The 13,394-nt window shown below is 40.0% G+C and overlaps 1 protein-coding gene across 4 annotated transcripts in view; it reads right to left on the bottom strand.

Annotated features, from left to right (window-relative positions):
- The window catches only part of EZH2 (enhancer of zeste 2 polycomb repressive complex 2 subunit), a 92,099-nt gene continuing 78,705 nt past the window's right edge, over window positions 1-13,394 (bottom strand). For all 4 annotated transcript variants that reach the window (XM_054019325.1, XM_054019324.1, XM_054019327.1 and 1 more), the window contains 8 exons: window positions 10,190-10,230; window positions 8,366-8,491; window positions 7,046-7,224; window positions 6,022-6,117; window positions 3,568-3,649; window positions 2,021-2,101; window positions 1,758-1,842; window positions 1-311 (listed from right to left, as the gene is read on the bottom strand). In XM_054019325.1, coding sequence (XP_053875300.1) covers window positions 251-311; window positions 1,758-1,842; window positions 2,021-2,101; window positions 3,568-3,649; window positions 6,022-6,117; window positions 7,046-7,224; window positions 8,366-8,491; window positions 10,190-10,230 — 751 coding nt within the window. In that variant the 3' untranslated portion in view covers window positions 1-250. The remainder of the gene's footprint in view (window positions 312-1,757; window positions 1,843-2,020; window positions 2,102-3,567; window positions 3,650-6,021; window positions 6,118-7,045; window positions 7,225-8,365; window positions 8,492-10,189; window positions 10,231-13,394) is intronic.

Genomic DNA, 13,394 nt, shown 5'->3' with positions numbered 1-13,394 from the left:
GAAGTTCAAGTATCCTTTATTCAAGGTTGAAAAATGTACCACACCGCATTATTGCAAAAGTTCATTGGTACAAAACACTTTGCAGCTGGTGAGAAGGCAATAAAAAGTTGATTTTGAAATTTACTATAAATTACTGTTACAGTACTTTGCAAATTCAGAATTTCAAATTGCATCATTTTTCTAAAATTGCCCACAGTACTAGAAAATTCCTGGAGATAAGGCAGCTGTTCAAAAGTAGAGGTAGCTGGTATCAAGGGATTTCCATTTCTCTTTCAATGCCTACATATTTCAGTGCATCAGCCTGGCTGTATCTGAGGGGGGAAAAAAGACATACAACTTTATTCATTTGCTATATATTATGCTGAGCCTCTCAAAGATATTGGGAACCAATCACATAAAAGGTTGAATACAATTCTGTTGCTTTTGTGCCCTTGCATTTAAGATGTTGCTCTAGACAAACACAGGAACAACCTTGGTAGTAACGGTGGTGGTGGTAGAGTGCAGTAGTGTTGAGAGCCCAATTCATGTTAAAACAGACTTCGGGGGTAGAAATCAGTATGCATAGGCTTGGGGGAATTTTATTTAACTGGTGATAATGCTTATTTTGGAGCTTTTTTATTTTAAAAAATAATTTAAATTTCAGTTGGGGGGGAGGAGAGAGGAGGAGGAACAATACCACATATAGTTTAACTGTTAGAGAGCTTTGAATATTAACATAATTATCTTGAAATCAAACCAGTTCTCAAGCAGCATTTTTCTCACTTTGCCCATCTGTAAATTTTGACTGATGGAAATATTTTGTCTGTTTACTGAAATTTGCCAATAAAAATCTACCCCTTCCAAGGCTAAGTATAAATTGAATAAATTAGATGGTCTCTAACCATCAGAGGAGTGAAACAGCCTTGCACTAATTTGATAAATATATAAACAGGACAGATGGTGGATTGCCTGTCATAGCAGGGGACTGAACTCGATGACCCAGGAAGTTTGTTTCAGTCCTATGTTCCCATGAATGGCAATCACTGTGGGCCAGATTTTTAAAGCTACTCTGAAGTCACTTTTGGATACAGGACTTAGCTGTCGAAATCATTTACTAAACAGAGCAATGCCTAACTATCTTTAAAAATCTGGCCCAGTGTGCAGTCAGCACTAGACAATGAACGCAGCAGCTGTTTACTCCACATGTGTGTTTATAGCAGGAGACTTAAGCCTAATCTATACTAGAAAAGCACCAGTGGCACAAATGTTTTATTTTGCTTGGGAATTTAAAAAAAAAATAATCACAAGCACTTTTATGCCAGTATAAAAATGTCTCCATCACCCCTGACAGATTTTACTGGCAAAAGTTCGAGTGGAGATCTGGTCTTTTGTAATTGGCAAACTTGGATACGTTGTTTGGAGAAAAAAATACATATTGTTCCATCCTCGTCTCTTCCGTACATATGGTGATATTCCTCCCTATAAAGCCTGGGCTTCAAGTGGGCAAGGTTCTGACTAATTAGACTGTGCCTATGAGTTTCAGAGCCAGAAGTGCCCCAAGTGCATTGCTGTCTTTCACCAGCAAAATCCCAGCATTTGAGGGATGAAGACAACTGCTGGCATAAGCAATCTGCTGAGACCCAAAGATGGATTTCAGTAAAAGGTGAGACATCTAAATACCCATTCTCAAATCTCAGATATTAAAGGTTCAATGTGACAAAAAAATCAGGCTTGGCCACAGTGGCCCTAGAATGAAGATCTTGCTATAATCTACCAACCTGTAGTCAAAAAACAGCTCTTCACCAGTTTGAATGGCTCTCTTAGCAAATATACCTATTCTGTGATCTCCATTAACCATCATAACTGTTTAAAAAAAAAAAAAAGAGAGAGAGAAAGATACGGTCAGGGTCTTAGCTCACATTTGCATGACTTATTTGTAGTTACACATTCCGCCACCACTTAAACATGTATTCAACATTCTACAATAACGATGCTTCATGTATTGTTAGACTAACCCTAGAGTTACTTTTTCTGGTATTACCTTTTGCATAGCAGTTGGGATTTACTGAATGGTTTGCAAATCGGATTTTGTTACCCTTGCGTGTTGCATCAACCACAAAATCTAGAAGAGAATGTAAGCAGTTAGAACAGGTTTCCTCTAAAGAACTTTCTAAGCACATCTGAGAAAATGCTGTACAGCACATATCCTCTTTTATGCACCTGCCAGGTTATAACTTTAGTGTGTTCAGCTTCACACGTGAAAGTAATTTTGAAAAACCTTCTCCGATGTTAACTTTTCCTCAGGAAAGGCTAACAAGTTGCCATATTAAAATAAGGCAGCGTAGTTAAACATTCTGAACGTCCTAAAATTGATGTTTCCACCTGCTGAGAATCTTTACATATTCCACCTCCATGCATCTCCTGCCCAAATGATGTACAATGATGTTTCTAAATTAGATGGATCTCTTCTTTCTTTCCAGGTCTACAAGCTCTTTAAAATATGCTGACCTTTATATAAAAAAAGCTTCCTTTATGAATTTTTTGCAGCACTTCGGGCTAGATCCACAAAGAACATAGAACGGCCGTACCAGGTCAGACCAAAGGTCCATCTAGCCCAGTATCCTGTCTACCGACAGTGGCCAATGACAGGTGCCCCAGAGGGAGTGGACCAACAGGCAATGAGCAAGTGATCTCTCTCCTGGCATCCATCTCCATCCTCTGACAGATGCTAGGGAGACCATTCTTTACCCATTCTGGCTAATAGCCATTAATGGACTTAACCTCCATGAATTTATCCAGTTCTCTTTTAAACACTGTTATAGTCCTAGCCTTCACAACCTCCTCAGGTAAGGAGTTCCACAAGTTGACTGTGCGCTGTGTGAAGAAGAACTTCCTTGTATTTGTTTTAAACCTGCTGCCTATTAATTTCATTTGATGACCCCTAGTTCTTGTATTATGGGAATAAGTAAATAACTTTTCCTTATCCACTTTCTCCACATCACTCATGATTTCATATACCTCTATCATATCCCCCCTTAGTCTCCTCTTTTCCAAGCTGAAGAGTCCTAGCCTCTTTAATCTCTCCTCATATGGGAGATTAAAGGTACTTAGGCAGTGCAACAGTGAGCACTGGGACACCTAACTTAAGCACCACGCTGTCCTGTAGAATCCCCAGTTGATTTTTCAGAAGCCAGCAAGCTGAGCAGAGAGGGGCCTAAGCTAGGCAGTAGGAAATGCTAACAGAAGAGATGCGGCTTAAGCTCCATCTATCAAAGGTTTTTAGGCACCTGATTCTTGGACAGACCCTTTCACAAAAGACAGCTACAGAGGACTCTACATGCACATGAGGCCCAATGTGGTAGGTATGCCTGGATCAGGCCCTGCAGGTGAGATAGGCAGGAATCACCTACTCTGAGAATCCCACCCGGACCCAGAAGGGAACATGGCCACTCAGCAGTGGCAGAACTTAGGTAGTTTTGTTCATGCCGCCTGCACAAACTTAGGTGTCTGCTGGGTTAGGTGGCAGCTAAACCGAGGTTTTGAAAATCTTAGTTGTGTCAATTAAAATCAATAGCTAGACATACGTACCATTATTCAGATTGAATAGAAAGCTGCACATGTACTTGTCATATACCTTCCCTCTTCTGTCTGCCTCATCCTGAGAAATAATCTGAAAGAAATATTGCATATAAAAAAAGGCCACATTTTTCAGCTTGTAATGGAAATAGCCTACAGCCTCAAGTATGCTCCACATCTAAAGCCCATCATAACTGGAATCCCAACTTTTCCCATTCTGGAATGAAGTTTATACGGCAAGTGGAATTAAGACAAGGAAAACTTTAACACTACAGCTAAGGCTGACAAGTGGTCTTAGACTATGCTATTTGGGTGGATGCACAGACGATGACTGCAAGACAAATAAGTCTATAGCTGTCATCTTGGAGACATTTCCAATTCAGCCATACAAAGTTACATTAACTAGGGCTCTCTTATTTAGTAGCCCAAAACAGCACTATCAGTTCAGCCTATAAGGAAGGCATATATTTTATAATTCTGTTTCTCTAAAGATATATAAACTTAACGTTAAAAAAAATCAAAACCCCATTTTATTTATTAAGTTTTTTCAATTCAACCCATTTAAAATTAATTTTGAAAAAGACAATTTATGTTAAAGCCTAAGCTTATAATCATTTAAATTAAATACATAAAATAATATTAAGCAGTACATGTTTGCTGCCACATTTTAAGAAAGGTGAAACCACTGAACTGGTAGAAGTTACTGGCTAAGCATCTGGAACCAATTTGTTGAAGTGCTAAACCAATAGCCTCTTCTACAGGTTCAGAGAGAATATTTTCTTTGATTCAGTTTATTCAATTAGTTCATTCACAGTTGAAAAAGCAGGAAAGCTTGTTTTCCTCTTCCAATCTATGAATAAAAACTAAGTGTGAGGATGACATCTACTAGTTCTGAAATCTTAAAGGTCATGGCGACCAGAAACAATCAATACAATTCACTAACAGATAATTACTTCCTTTAATAAATCAGTTTTAACTACAAAACATGTTTTGATAAACTTTTGGTAATTTTTTTCCCTCTTACATATCCAGCACACTTTTAAGGTAGTTTTATTTAATTTAAAAAAAAATTAAATCTGCTTTTGTGCATTTTTAATCAAATCTGAAAATAGAGCTTGATACAAAAGTTAATTATCTAGTAAAGAAGAAATGCATCTTCACCATTTTCTAAAAATAAACATTAAAAATCTAAATGTAAGTTAAGCTACATAACTGCTTAAATAAATATGTACAGCTAGAGTGTATTCTCCTGGTTAGTAAAAAGAAGCACCAAATTTAGTGTAAAGACTACTTAGTCACAAATCAACATGTTTAATAGTTACCAACCAATAAGGATCAACCTTTCACTTGGAAAATAACTAACATACAAATGCACAACATGATTTAATCATACTGTGATTGAAAATGACAATATAAGTTGCTTTGATTTAAATCAATTCACTCTGTACAGGACACTCACTTCTGGGCCTTAGTTCTCCCTTTCACACAGCCTGATATCTACATTTGGGGCAGGTGAGAGGGCGGTCTTGCCTACTGAATCTTGGCAGCCTCTTATGCTGGCAGTCAAATGATTTTGCAAGAAACTCCTGATGTGCTTTAATTGGGACTGCTCTTTAGATCAGTGTTTCTCAAACTGTGGGTTGGGACCCCAAAGTGGGTCAGGACTGTTCTAACAGGGTCACCAGGGCTGGCATTAGACCTGGTGGAGCCTGGGGCCAAAGCCCAAGCCCGAGGAGTCAGCCCCAGGGGGCGGGGCTCAGGTTACAGGCCCCCTGCCAGGGGCTGAAGCCCTTGGGCTTTGGTCCCCCTGCCCATGGTGGCGGGGCTCTGGTGGGCTCAGGCTTTGGGTCCCCATCCTGGGGTCATGTAGTAATTTTGTTGTTAGAAGCGGGTCATGGTGCAATGAAGTTTGAGAAACCCTGCTTTAGATCCATCCTCTTCCAGCCTCATCCTCACAGGCACCTAAAAGTCATGAAAAAATCTTGCCAGTGGAAAAACAGTAGTATCAACCATGGATTCAGCTATGCATAGTAGATGCTAGGGAAGCTTTTATTCTCTTGGCAATGCCAAGACCTTGAAACCTGCTGTGAATTATTGTATAACATTCCTTTATTCCACAAAAGGGTACTAAATCTACAAACAAGCTAGTTCCCAAGCCTGGAGACATTATTTAACCAATTTTGCTTTATAATTAGTCAAGGTCACAAACTGATACATCACTGAAGAACGTGACCTTGAATATTTTAGTGAGACATCTATGAATAAAAAACAAATTTCTTACTCTTTTGCCAACGTACAGCTGTAACGATTAAAACATACATTTGAAGCAGTGGTTTTCATCCTGTGGTCCTTTGGACTATTTAAGATTTCCTAAGAAGTCCACACCTCCATTTGAAATTTTTGAGGGGTCCGCAAATGAAAAAAGGTTGAAAACCCACTGACTTGAAAGGTACTCTCTTTCCTTACCTCACCACAGTACTCAGAGATGAATTCATTCTTCTGTACGGGATCTTTGATGAAAATTCCCCAGCCTGCCACATCTGAAGGTGCCAACAGCAAATGCTAGAGAAGGGGAGAAACAAGAAACATATCTGACTTGAGTTTTCTGGAATGTTCAGCTTAAATGATAAACATACATAGTCACTAACATTTGGGAAGGGAGGGTGGCGGGGAAGAAGGTGCACATAAAGGAGACCAGATACAGTGCTAATGAAACAAACATTCCAGGGTAGAAGTGGCCATAGGGTAGAAATTGTTTGGTTACAAATCCAAGTTACAAGACACATGCAAAACTGTATCTGTCTGTACTAAAGGACTCCAGATCAGAATATTAAAAAAACTTGGTAAATTAAAAGCAGCAAAAAGTCCTGTGGCACCTTATAGACTAACAGACGTATAGGAGCATGAGCTTTCGTGGGTGAATGCCCACTTCTTCGGATGCATGTTTAAAGGTGCCACAGGACTCTCTGCTGCTTTTAAAGATCCAGTCTAACACGGCTACCCCTTTGATACTTGGTAAATTAAGAGATTTTTAAGACTGCAAAAGTCTGCTTGTACAACTGCAATATTTACCACTTTAATATTAATCTGATTAGGAAACCATGAACTAGTGCTTTAAAATGCATATTTTTTTCAACCTTCAAGAGGTGATGCTCAGCTTAAGTTTACATATTTTGCACACAAGTTAATATTGAAGTAAACAGTAGATGTTCCATTCCATAGTGGCACAAGTTGCATAATGAGCTGTACAAAGAGGAGTAAAGTAGCACATAACTCTGAATGGCAAAGTAGGTGGAAACCATTTTCCCTTTCAGGCTAGTCTCTCTTTTTTGTTAGCCACAAAAACCACAGCAGAGTCCAAACTCCAGTGCACTGGGGATTTTTTGGCATGAAAACAATATTAGGCACCCCCCTCATTGTTCACATGATGTAAAAAGGCAAAATTAGTGGAGATGGGAAGGCGTGTGTGTAGAAAGGTAAGCATATACACCTTTTTGGATCCCCTCTGAATGCTGCAGTTCTTGCAAGAAACATTTTTGCTGTCCCAGTGATCGGCTGCTCCACATGTCAGACAGAGGTCTGGATCACATTCACGTACAGCCAGATAGCATGGACACTGCTTAGTGTTGCACTGTGCTTTGCAGCGGCATCCAGGAAACCTGTTTTGGCCTTTAAAGAGAAAAGAAAAACAAATAAGTAAACATGAAAAAAGAATCTCAGTTCATGTCCTAAAGTTTAGCAAAAATACATTGATTCCTTGCTCCAGATGTCTCAATTCCCCAATACTTAAGGTTAATACAAAGTGAACAGGGTCAGGCAGGGTATGACTACGCAGCCTGCAGCTGTGAGCCTCCCACCCAGGTTGACAGACTCACGCTAGTGCTCTAAAAATAGCTATGTAGACAGCACTTTGACATTGCAGCTTGGGCTCTGAAGCCTTTTTTTTGGGGTGGGAGGGGGAGGGTAGGGTTTTCCCCACAGTCTGAGCTCCAGCCTCAGCCACAACCTCCAAGTACTATCTATATAGCTATTTTTGGAGCACTAGCCTGAGCCAGTTGACTTAGGCCAGGAGGCTCATTACCATGGGCTGAGTAGACATACCCTAAGGGTATTTTCTCTGCAGTCTTCTACTGAATGAAGCAGTGCTCACCATATGCACTAGTTTTGAAACTCTTCCTTTAAACAGAGGCATGGTAAGTTTCTTTACACAGGCCTTATATTCAAGAATAACCAACTCACTGCTCCTTAATGGTGTGTGTACGCCCTTGTTTCTTACCTTAGAAATATCAGTAAGGCAAAGTGTTTTTTTTTCTTTCTTTCTGGTTTTGTCGGAGGACCACTTGGAGGCAGAGTATTTATTTTGAGCTTTTAACTCCCTACTTGAATGGGTGAGGGTGCTGAATTTATAATAAAGACTCTATTCAAAGTGTAATTAGCCATTAAAGTTAAACAGGAGTTAAGACAACCAAAGAAATGTAAACAGACTAACTAAAAACCACTTTCACTCCTTTCTTGTAATGTCATCATTTATAGTTCTGGTCACCTAGACATAACCTGAAATAATGCTTTTTTTAAAAAAAGAAGAAAAAAAAAAAAAAAAGGGGGGGGAGCCCACGAGAGAAAGAAAAAAACCTCTCTGAAAACTTTCCAGGCCTTCTTTAAATGTCAAAAAACAGCAAAAAATGGCACAAGCCCATTTTTTTTGCCCTTTGTAGGCCTTTTATTTAATATCAGCAGTAAATTTGTGTCTACAAATGAAACTAGTCTACAAAAAGACACTCAATTGCAGATGCCTTCCAAAATTACTTACATTCTGAGCTGCACTGACAAAACTTCTCACAAAAGTTCTGAGCAATTACACAAGGACATGAGCTGTCACAAGGCTGACGAGGATGATCACATGGCTGGTAGTTGTAAACATGATTAGATGACCCATCTGAATAAAAATAGTAATAATTTGAAAAGATTAAGAATGAAAGAACTTTAACTTTGTTTAACCAAAAATTTCAAATGGGAAATCCCGTCTTAAAATTCACTTAAAACAAAAGAGGCCTATCAAACCTACTCTTCTCAAAGTATTAATTATAGAAAAGTACACGAAACAAAAATTGTGGCATTAACAAGATGCATGTTAACTTAATTACTGCATAGCTTGCTTGCTGTTGCACCTCACCCCTCATATTACTAACCTGTAGTGTATTTAGAACTTAAGAGGTCGTCTACAATGGGAATTGAGGAGCAGAACTATAGCTGTATAATATTACTAGCATAGGCACTGACTGCATGGATGCTCCAGGGGTGGAGCAACCACGAAAAAAAATTAGCAGGGGCTTAGCACCCACCAGCAGCCAAGCTCCTCTTCCTCCCCCTACTCCTGCCTACCAGCGGCCCCCCACCGATCAATACCCCCCCTCCCTCCCAGCACCCCTGGGATGCCTTGGAACAGCTGTTCAGCAGCATGCAGGAGTTGGGAGGGGGAGGAGCGGGGACGGGGCACGCTCATGGGCGGAAAGAGCTGAGTAAGGGTGGTGCAAGGGGTGAAGAGGTGGGGCCTGGGGCGGAGCAGGGGTTGAGCGCCCCCATGGAAAATTAGAAGCCGGCACCTGTGAAAACTGTAGCTCTGTATGTGGGCAACCTGTGGGCCACATGCAGCCCATCAGGGTAATCTGCTAGCGAGCCACCAGACAGTTTGTTTACATTTGCACAGCCGCCCGCAGCTCCTAGTGGCCACAGTTCACCGTTCCCAGCCACTGGGAGCTGCAGGAAGTGGCGCGGGCCACAGGGATGTGTTGGCTGCCGCTTCCCGCAGCTTCCATTGGCCAGGAACAGCAAACTGGCCACTGGGAGCTGCAGGCAGCCATGCAAATGTAAGCAAACTGTTGGGCAGTCTGCCAGCAGATTACCTTGATGGGGCCATGTGTGGCCCACAGGCTGCCCCCACTGATCTAAACTAAGGTCATTTTTATTCCACAAGAGGAATTATACTGCTTAGCAATACCCATACAATTATACCGCTATATTTCTGCTGGTCAATTTCCTGTGATAAGCCCTTGGCTCTTGAAGGCAGGAATCTTGTCTTTTGCTTTATCTGTAGAGCAGCTAATAGACTTTGGGTGATATACAAATTAATATCTGTCTTCAATCTAATAGCACTTATGCTGGTTTAGGTGTAGTTGTATAATATTATACCAACCAAGCGGCAAAAAAAAAAAAAAAAAAAAAAGTCCACCTCTGAACAGAAGATTATTCTTTAATCAAAGACTCTCCCATCCCCACAAATTTCTAGAGCATCTTTCAAAATAAAAAACACACACAAATGCAGCTCATCACAATAAGAGTTGTGCTGTGTTATTTGCACTATAACAAGGCCTGCCTAAAGTGTTATGAATTCATTGCCTCCTTCCTATTTAGTTTTATTTTCTTTTAAAATATGCAAAGTTTTTTCTGAACAGCTGCATAAACAATGTGGAATATCCTCTGTCCCTGCTATATCAGTAATGTATGGTTACTATTCTTCAGTCTCCTTGTGAGCCCCGACTCCCCATGAAAAGTATAAAATGGCCTAACATCATTCAGAAAACATTAGTAGGATCTTAAAAATTCAGGACATAAAGTTGAATGGAAAGATGCTAACCCTTTTTCAGCTGTATCTTTCTGCAATGAGCGGCCCACAACCTGCAAAAACACAAAACAAACACAAGAAGGTTGACAGGAACTCCTCCTGTACTGGGCTGGGGAATGTAGCTGCAGTTCTAGGTACCTACATCATTTAACTGGGAAAGTCTTCTGTAACAAGAATTCCTAAACCTTCTACATCGAAGTTTTACAGGAGAACCTCTACACTAGCCCAGTTTACTGCTAAAAATCTGGTGACATCAACGTGCTTGAGGCGATTTACAATCTACTAAAAATTATGTTAGAAACCAGTGTTTTTAATTTTGCTTTAAAGCTGTAGTTCCAATATATTGTTTTTTTAGCAGTTAAAACTAGTTGAACTACCAGGTTTCACCATAGTAAAGTTAAATCATGTGCAGCCAGGATTTCCTAAATTTATATTCCCAGGGAGTTAATTCATACGTTTAAATACCAACATTAAATTTCTATTTGTGACTATGGGACAGACTGTCAATTTGCTTCTGTATAGATCTCCATTTCTAGAGCGAGTTAATTATTATAACTGGTCCACGTAATGCAGAGTGTTGTGCGTAGTGAGAAATTCTCATGGTAGATTCAAATGTTTAAGGAACAGAACCATGAATCTGCATTTCTTTCCAATGACTACAAACACCCAGAAGTTCTTCTTTCAACGCTTAAATACATTTAAATATATGTTTAACCAAATAGGAATTTCTACCTATTTCCTTTCTGCACAGCATTACGTCAATTTTGATTCTGACGGATTACTGTTTTTTCCTCCTGTGTACCCAACAGCTTTAACCAAACGCAACATGATTCTCCACACAGCTAGCTTACATTAAATATGCGTTAACCTGTTCGCCATCCAGGCGCCATCCAATTAAGTAGACTCTTGTCAAGGTAACTATGAGACTCAGAGTTCAGGTTCTTAATTTCTTCAGATTTATAACTTTTCTTCAAAAAAAAAGTTATACAAAACCGATTTAATTCCTTTTCAAGGTAGGTCACTCCAAGCGGGTATAATACTGAAGTAAAAGGATATAAACAGGTAAAAATTCCTATTTCTGCACTGTATTACTTCAATTAAGAGACATAGAACCTCTCTAGAACTCTGCTTCCCAACTACTTGAAGGGAGAAATAAGATTTCACGTCAGAACATTTAATATACCTCACATGATTAAGTTACATTCGCCAAACACTCCAGAATAGTTAAAAGTAGAAAAGACTACACAGCTGAACAATACTTCCACCACAGACGCTTTCCTTCTTTTGGCCCAAGATGACAATATGGATTAGTAGTATGCCAAATTCCCTACCGGTAATGGAAGATTTTCATAGATAAGACTCTTGAATCAGACCTTTGTTCATTATCAAGTGTCTGTGAATTAAGTACTTCTCCAATTCTAACAAAGTAACATACCGTATATACTCGTTCATGAGCCTGTTAGTTTATAAGCCGACTCCTCAAGATGGATAGGTAAAAATAGCAAAAACTATATAACTCTTTCATAAGCCGATCCTATATTTCAGGGGTTGGCAAACTTTGGCTCCTGGCCCCTTAGGGTAAGCCGCTAGTGGGCCTGGACGTTTTGTTTACTTAGAGCATCTGCAGGCAAGAGCCCCTCGGCTCCTAGTGTCCGCGGTTTGCCGTTCCCAGCCAATGGGAGTGCGCCACTTCCCACAGCTCCCATTGGCTGGGAATGGCGAACTGCAGCCACAGGGAGCCGAGGGGCTCCGTGCCTGCAGACACTCCAAGTAAACAATGTATTAGATATTCAATTCAATGATTCCATAGAGTTTAAAATCAAATTTTGGTGTAAACCCATTTATAAGCTGACCCCCACTCTTTGATGAGTCACTTTTTTACCTAAAATATTCAGCTCATGAACGAGTATATACGGTACTAATGTCCTGCAGAGGTCCAAGGTGTGCCACCTCCTTTCTAAGGGTGCATTAGATTTCATAGCAAATTTGGCAAGGAGATGGATTAAAATGAAAGATTAACACTTTGGCCAAGAAGATCAGAACCAAAATAAAAATAACTTTACGTGGTAGAAAATTAGATATGGAAGTTGTGATGAATTATGCCAGCTCACTGACACTTCTGAAGAAGACTAGGGCCACCAAAACAGTACTTTGAGAGTAAAGGATTAAAGGTATATTGTGATGAGTTCAGAGAGGGAATTAAAGATGACATTAGCGACCAAGTGACTGCTTCAACATGGGCCAACTGGGATAACTAGAGGTCTGACTAGTGCTCTTTGATACTGGCGATGGGTGGCAACATAAACCCTAAGATTAGCATGGTGGCTTTCAGAAACTGAATGACTAAGAGGTGGAAGGTTGCCTGGAAGCACTGCACCTTTCCTTTAATGGCCTCAACGAGTGACATACTGGGGATAGGACAAGTGGTAGGGGTGAGAGATTTCTCACCAGTAATTCTATTTGTTATCTCTTCTCCCATCCTACTCAGCAACACAAGACAATGTTGTATTTTCAACTACCAGGAAGCAAAGAGGCAAAAGTGTCAAGTGGGAGATTTCCACAGCAAAGTAGTAGTAGGATAGTATAAAATAGAGGAACTTCAAATGATGTTTCCCAAGGGATGTAGGATGGAATAAATACTGGACCATGACAGACAATTACTAGTGAGTAATTTCCTCTTACTGTACATGCCACTTCTCCCATTCTCCCCAGTAATAGTCAGGAGGTGTTGCAAACATCAAGCCAGATGAGGTAGGCTTACCAAGAAGTGGTACTTGGAGAATCTTCCAGGCAAGAGCAATTTCAGTATATAAATACATGTTGGAAGGTGAGAAAGCATTCACAAGTGTTATTCCTAAATCCAGGTATCAGGAACAATAGGCCAATTACTGATGACTGATCTCCAACAAAGTGGGAGACAAACTGATCTCTACATCTGGTTCCTGCCTGCCTGTGCATTTAATAACTGAATGCTTCTGGATTATGTTCACTTCTGATTACTGAAATTGTTTGTCAAATATGTTGACTTTTCAGGCTAAAAATCCAGAAGATGCTGACATCAACTGGATAGCAGCTATAGACATTTCTGGGGAAACTGCTAAAATCTATCCATAGTAAAGGCATGAGGACAACACTGAATCGGTCTCTTGAGTTTAGAAATGAAAATTCAACTGATATATGCAGTTAGATCGGTTGGAAAAGCAGGTTTTGGCTTTTC

The sequence above is a fragment of the Malaclemys terrapin genome, chromosome 2, assembly GCF_027887155.1.
Source record: "Malaclemys terrapin pileata isolate rMalTer1 chromosome 2, rMalTer1.hap1, whole genome shotgun sequence".
Classification (NCBI taxonomy): Eukaryota; Metazoa; Chordata; order Testudines; family Emydidae; genus Malaclemys; species Malaclemys terrapin.
Note: the sequence above shows the minus strand (reverse complement) of the source record. Positions and strands in the feature narration are given on the sequence as shown.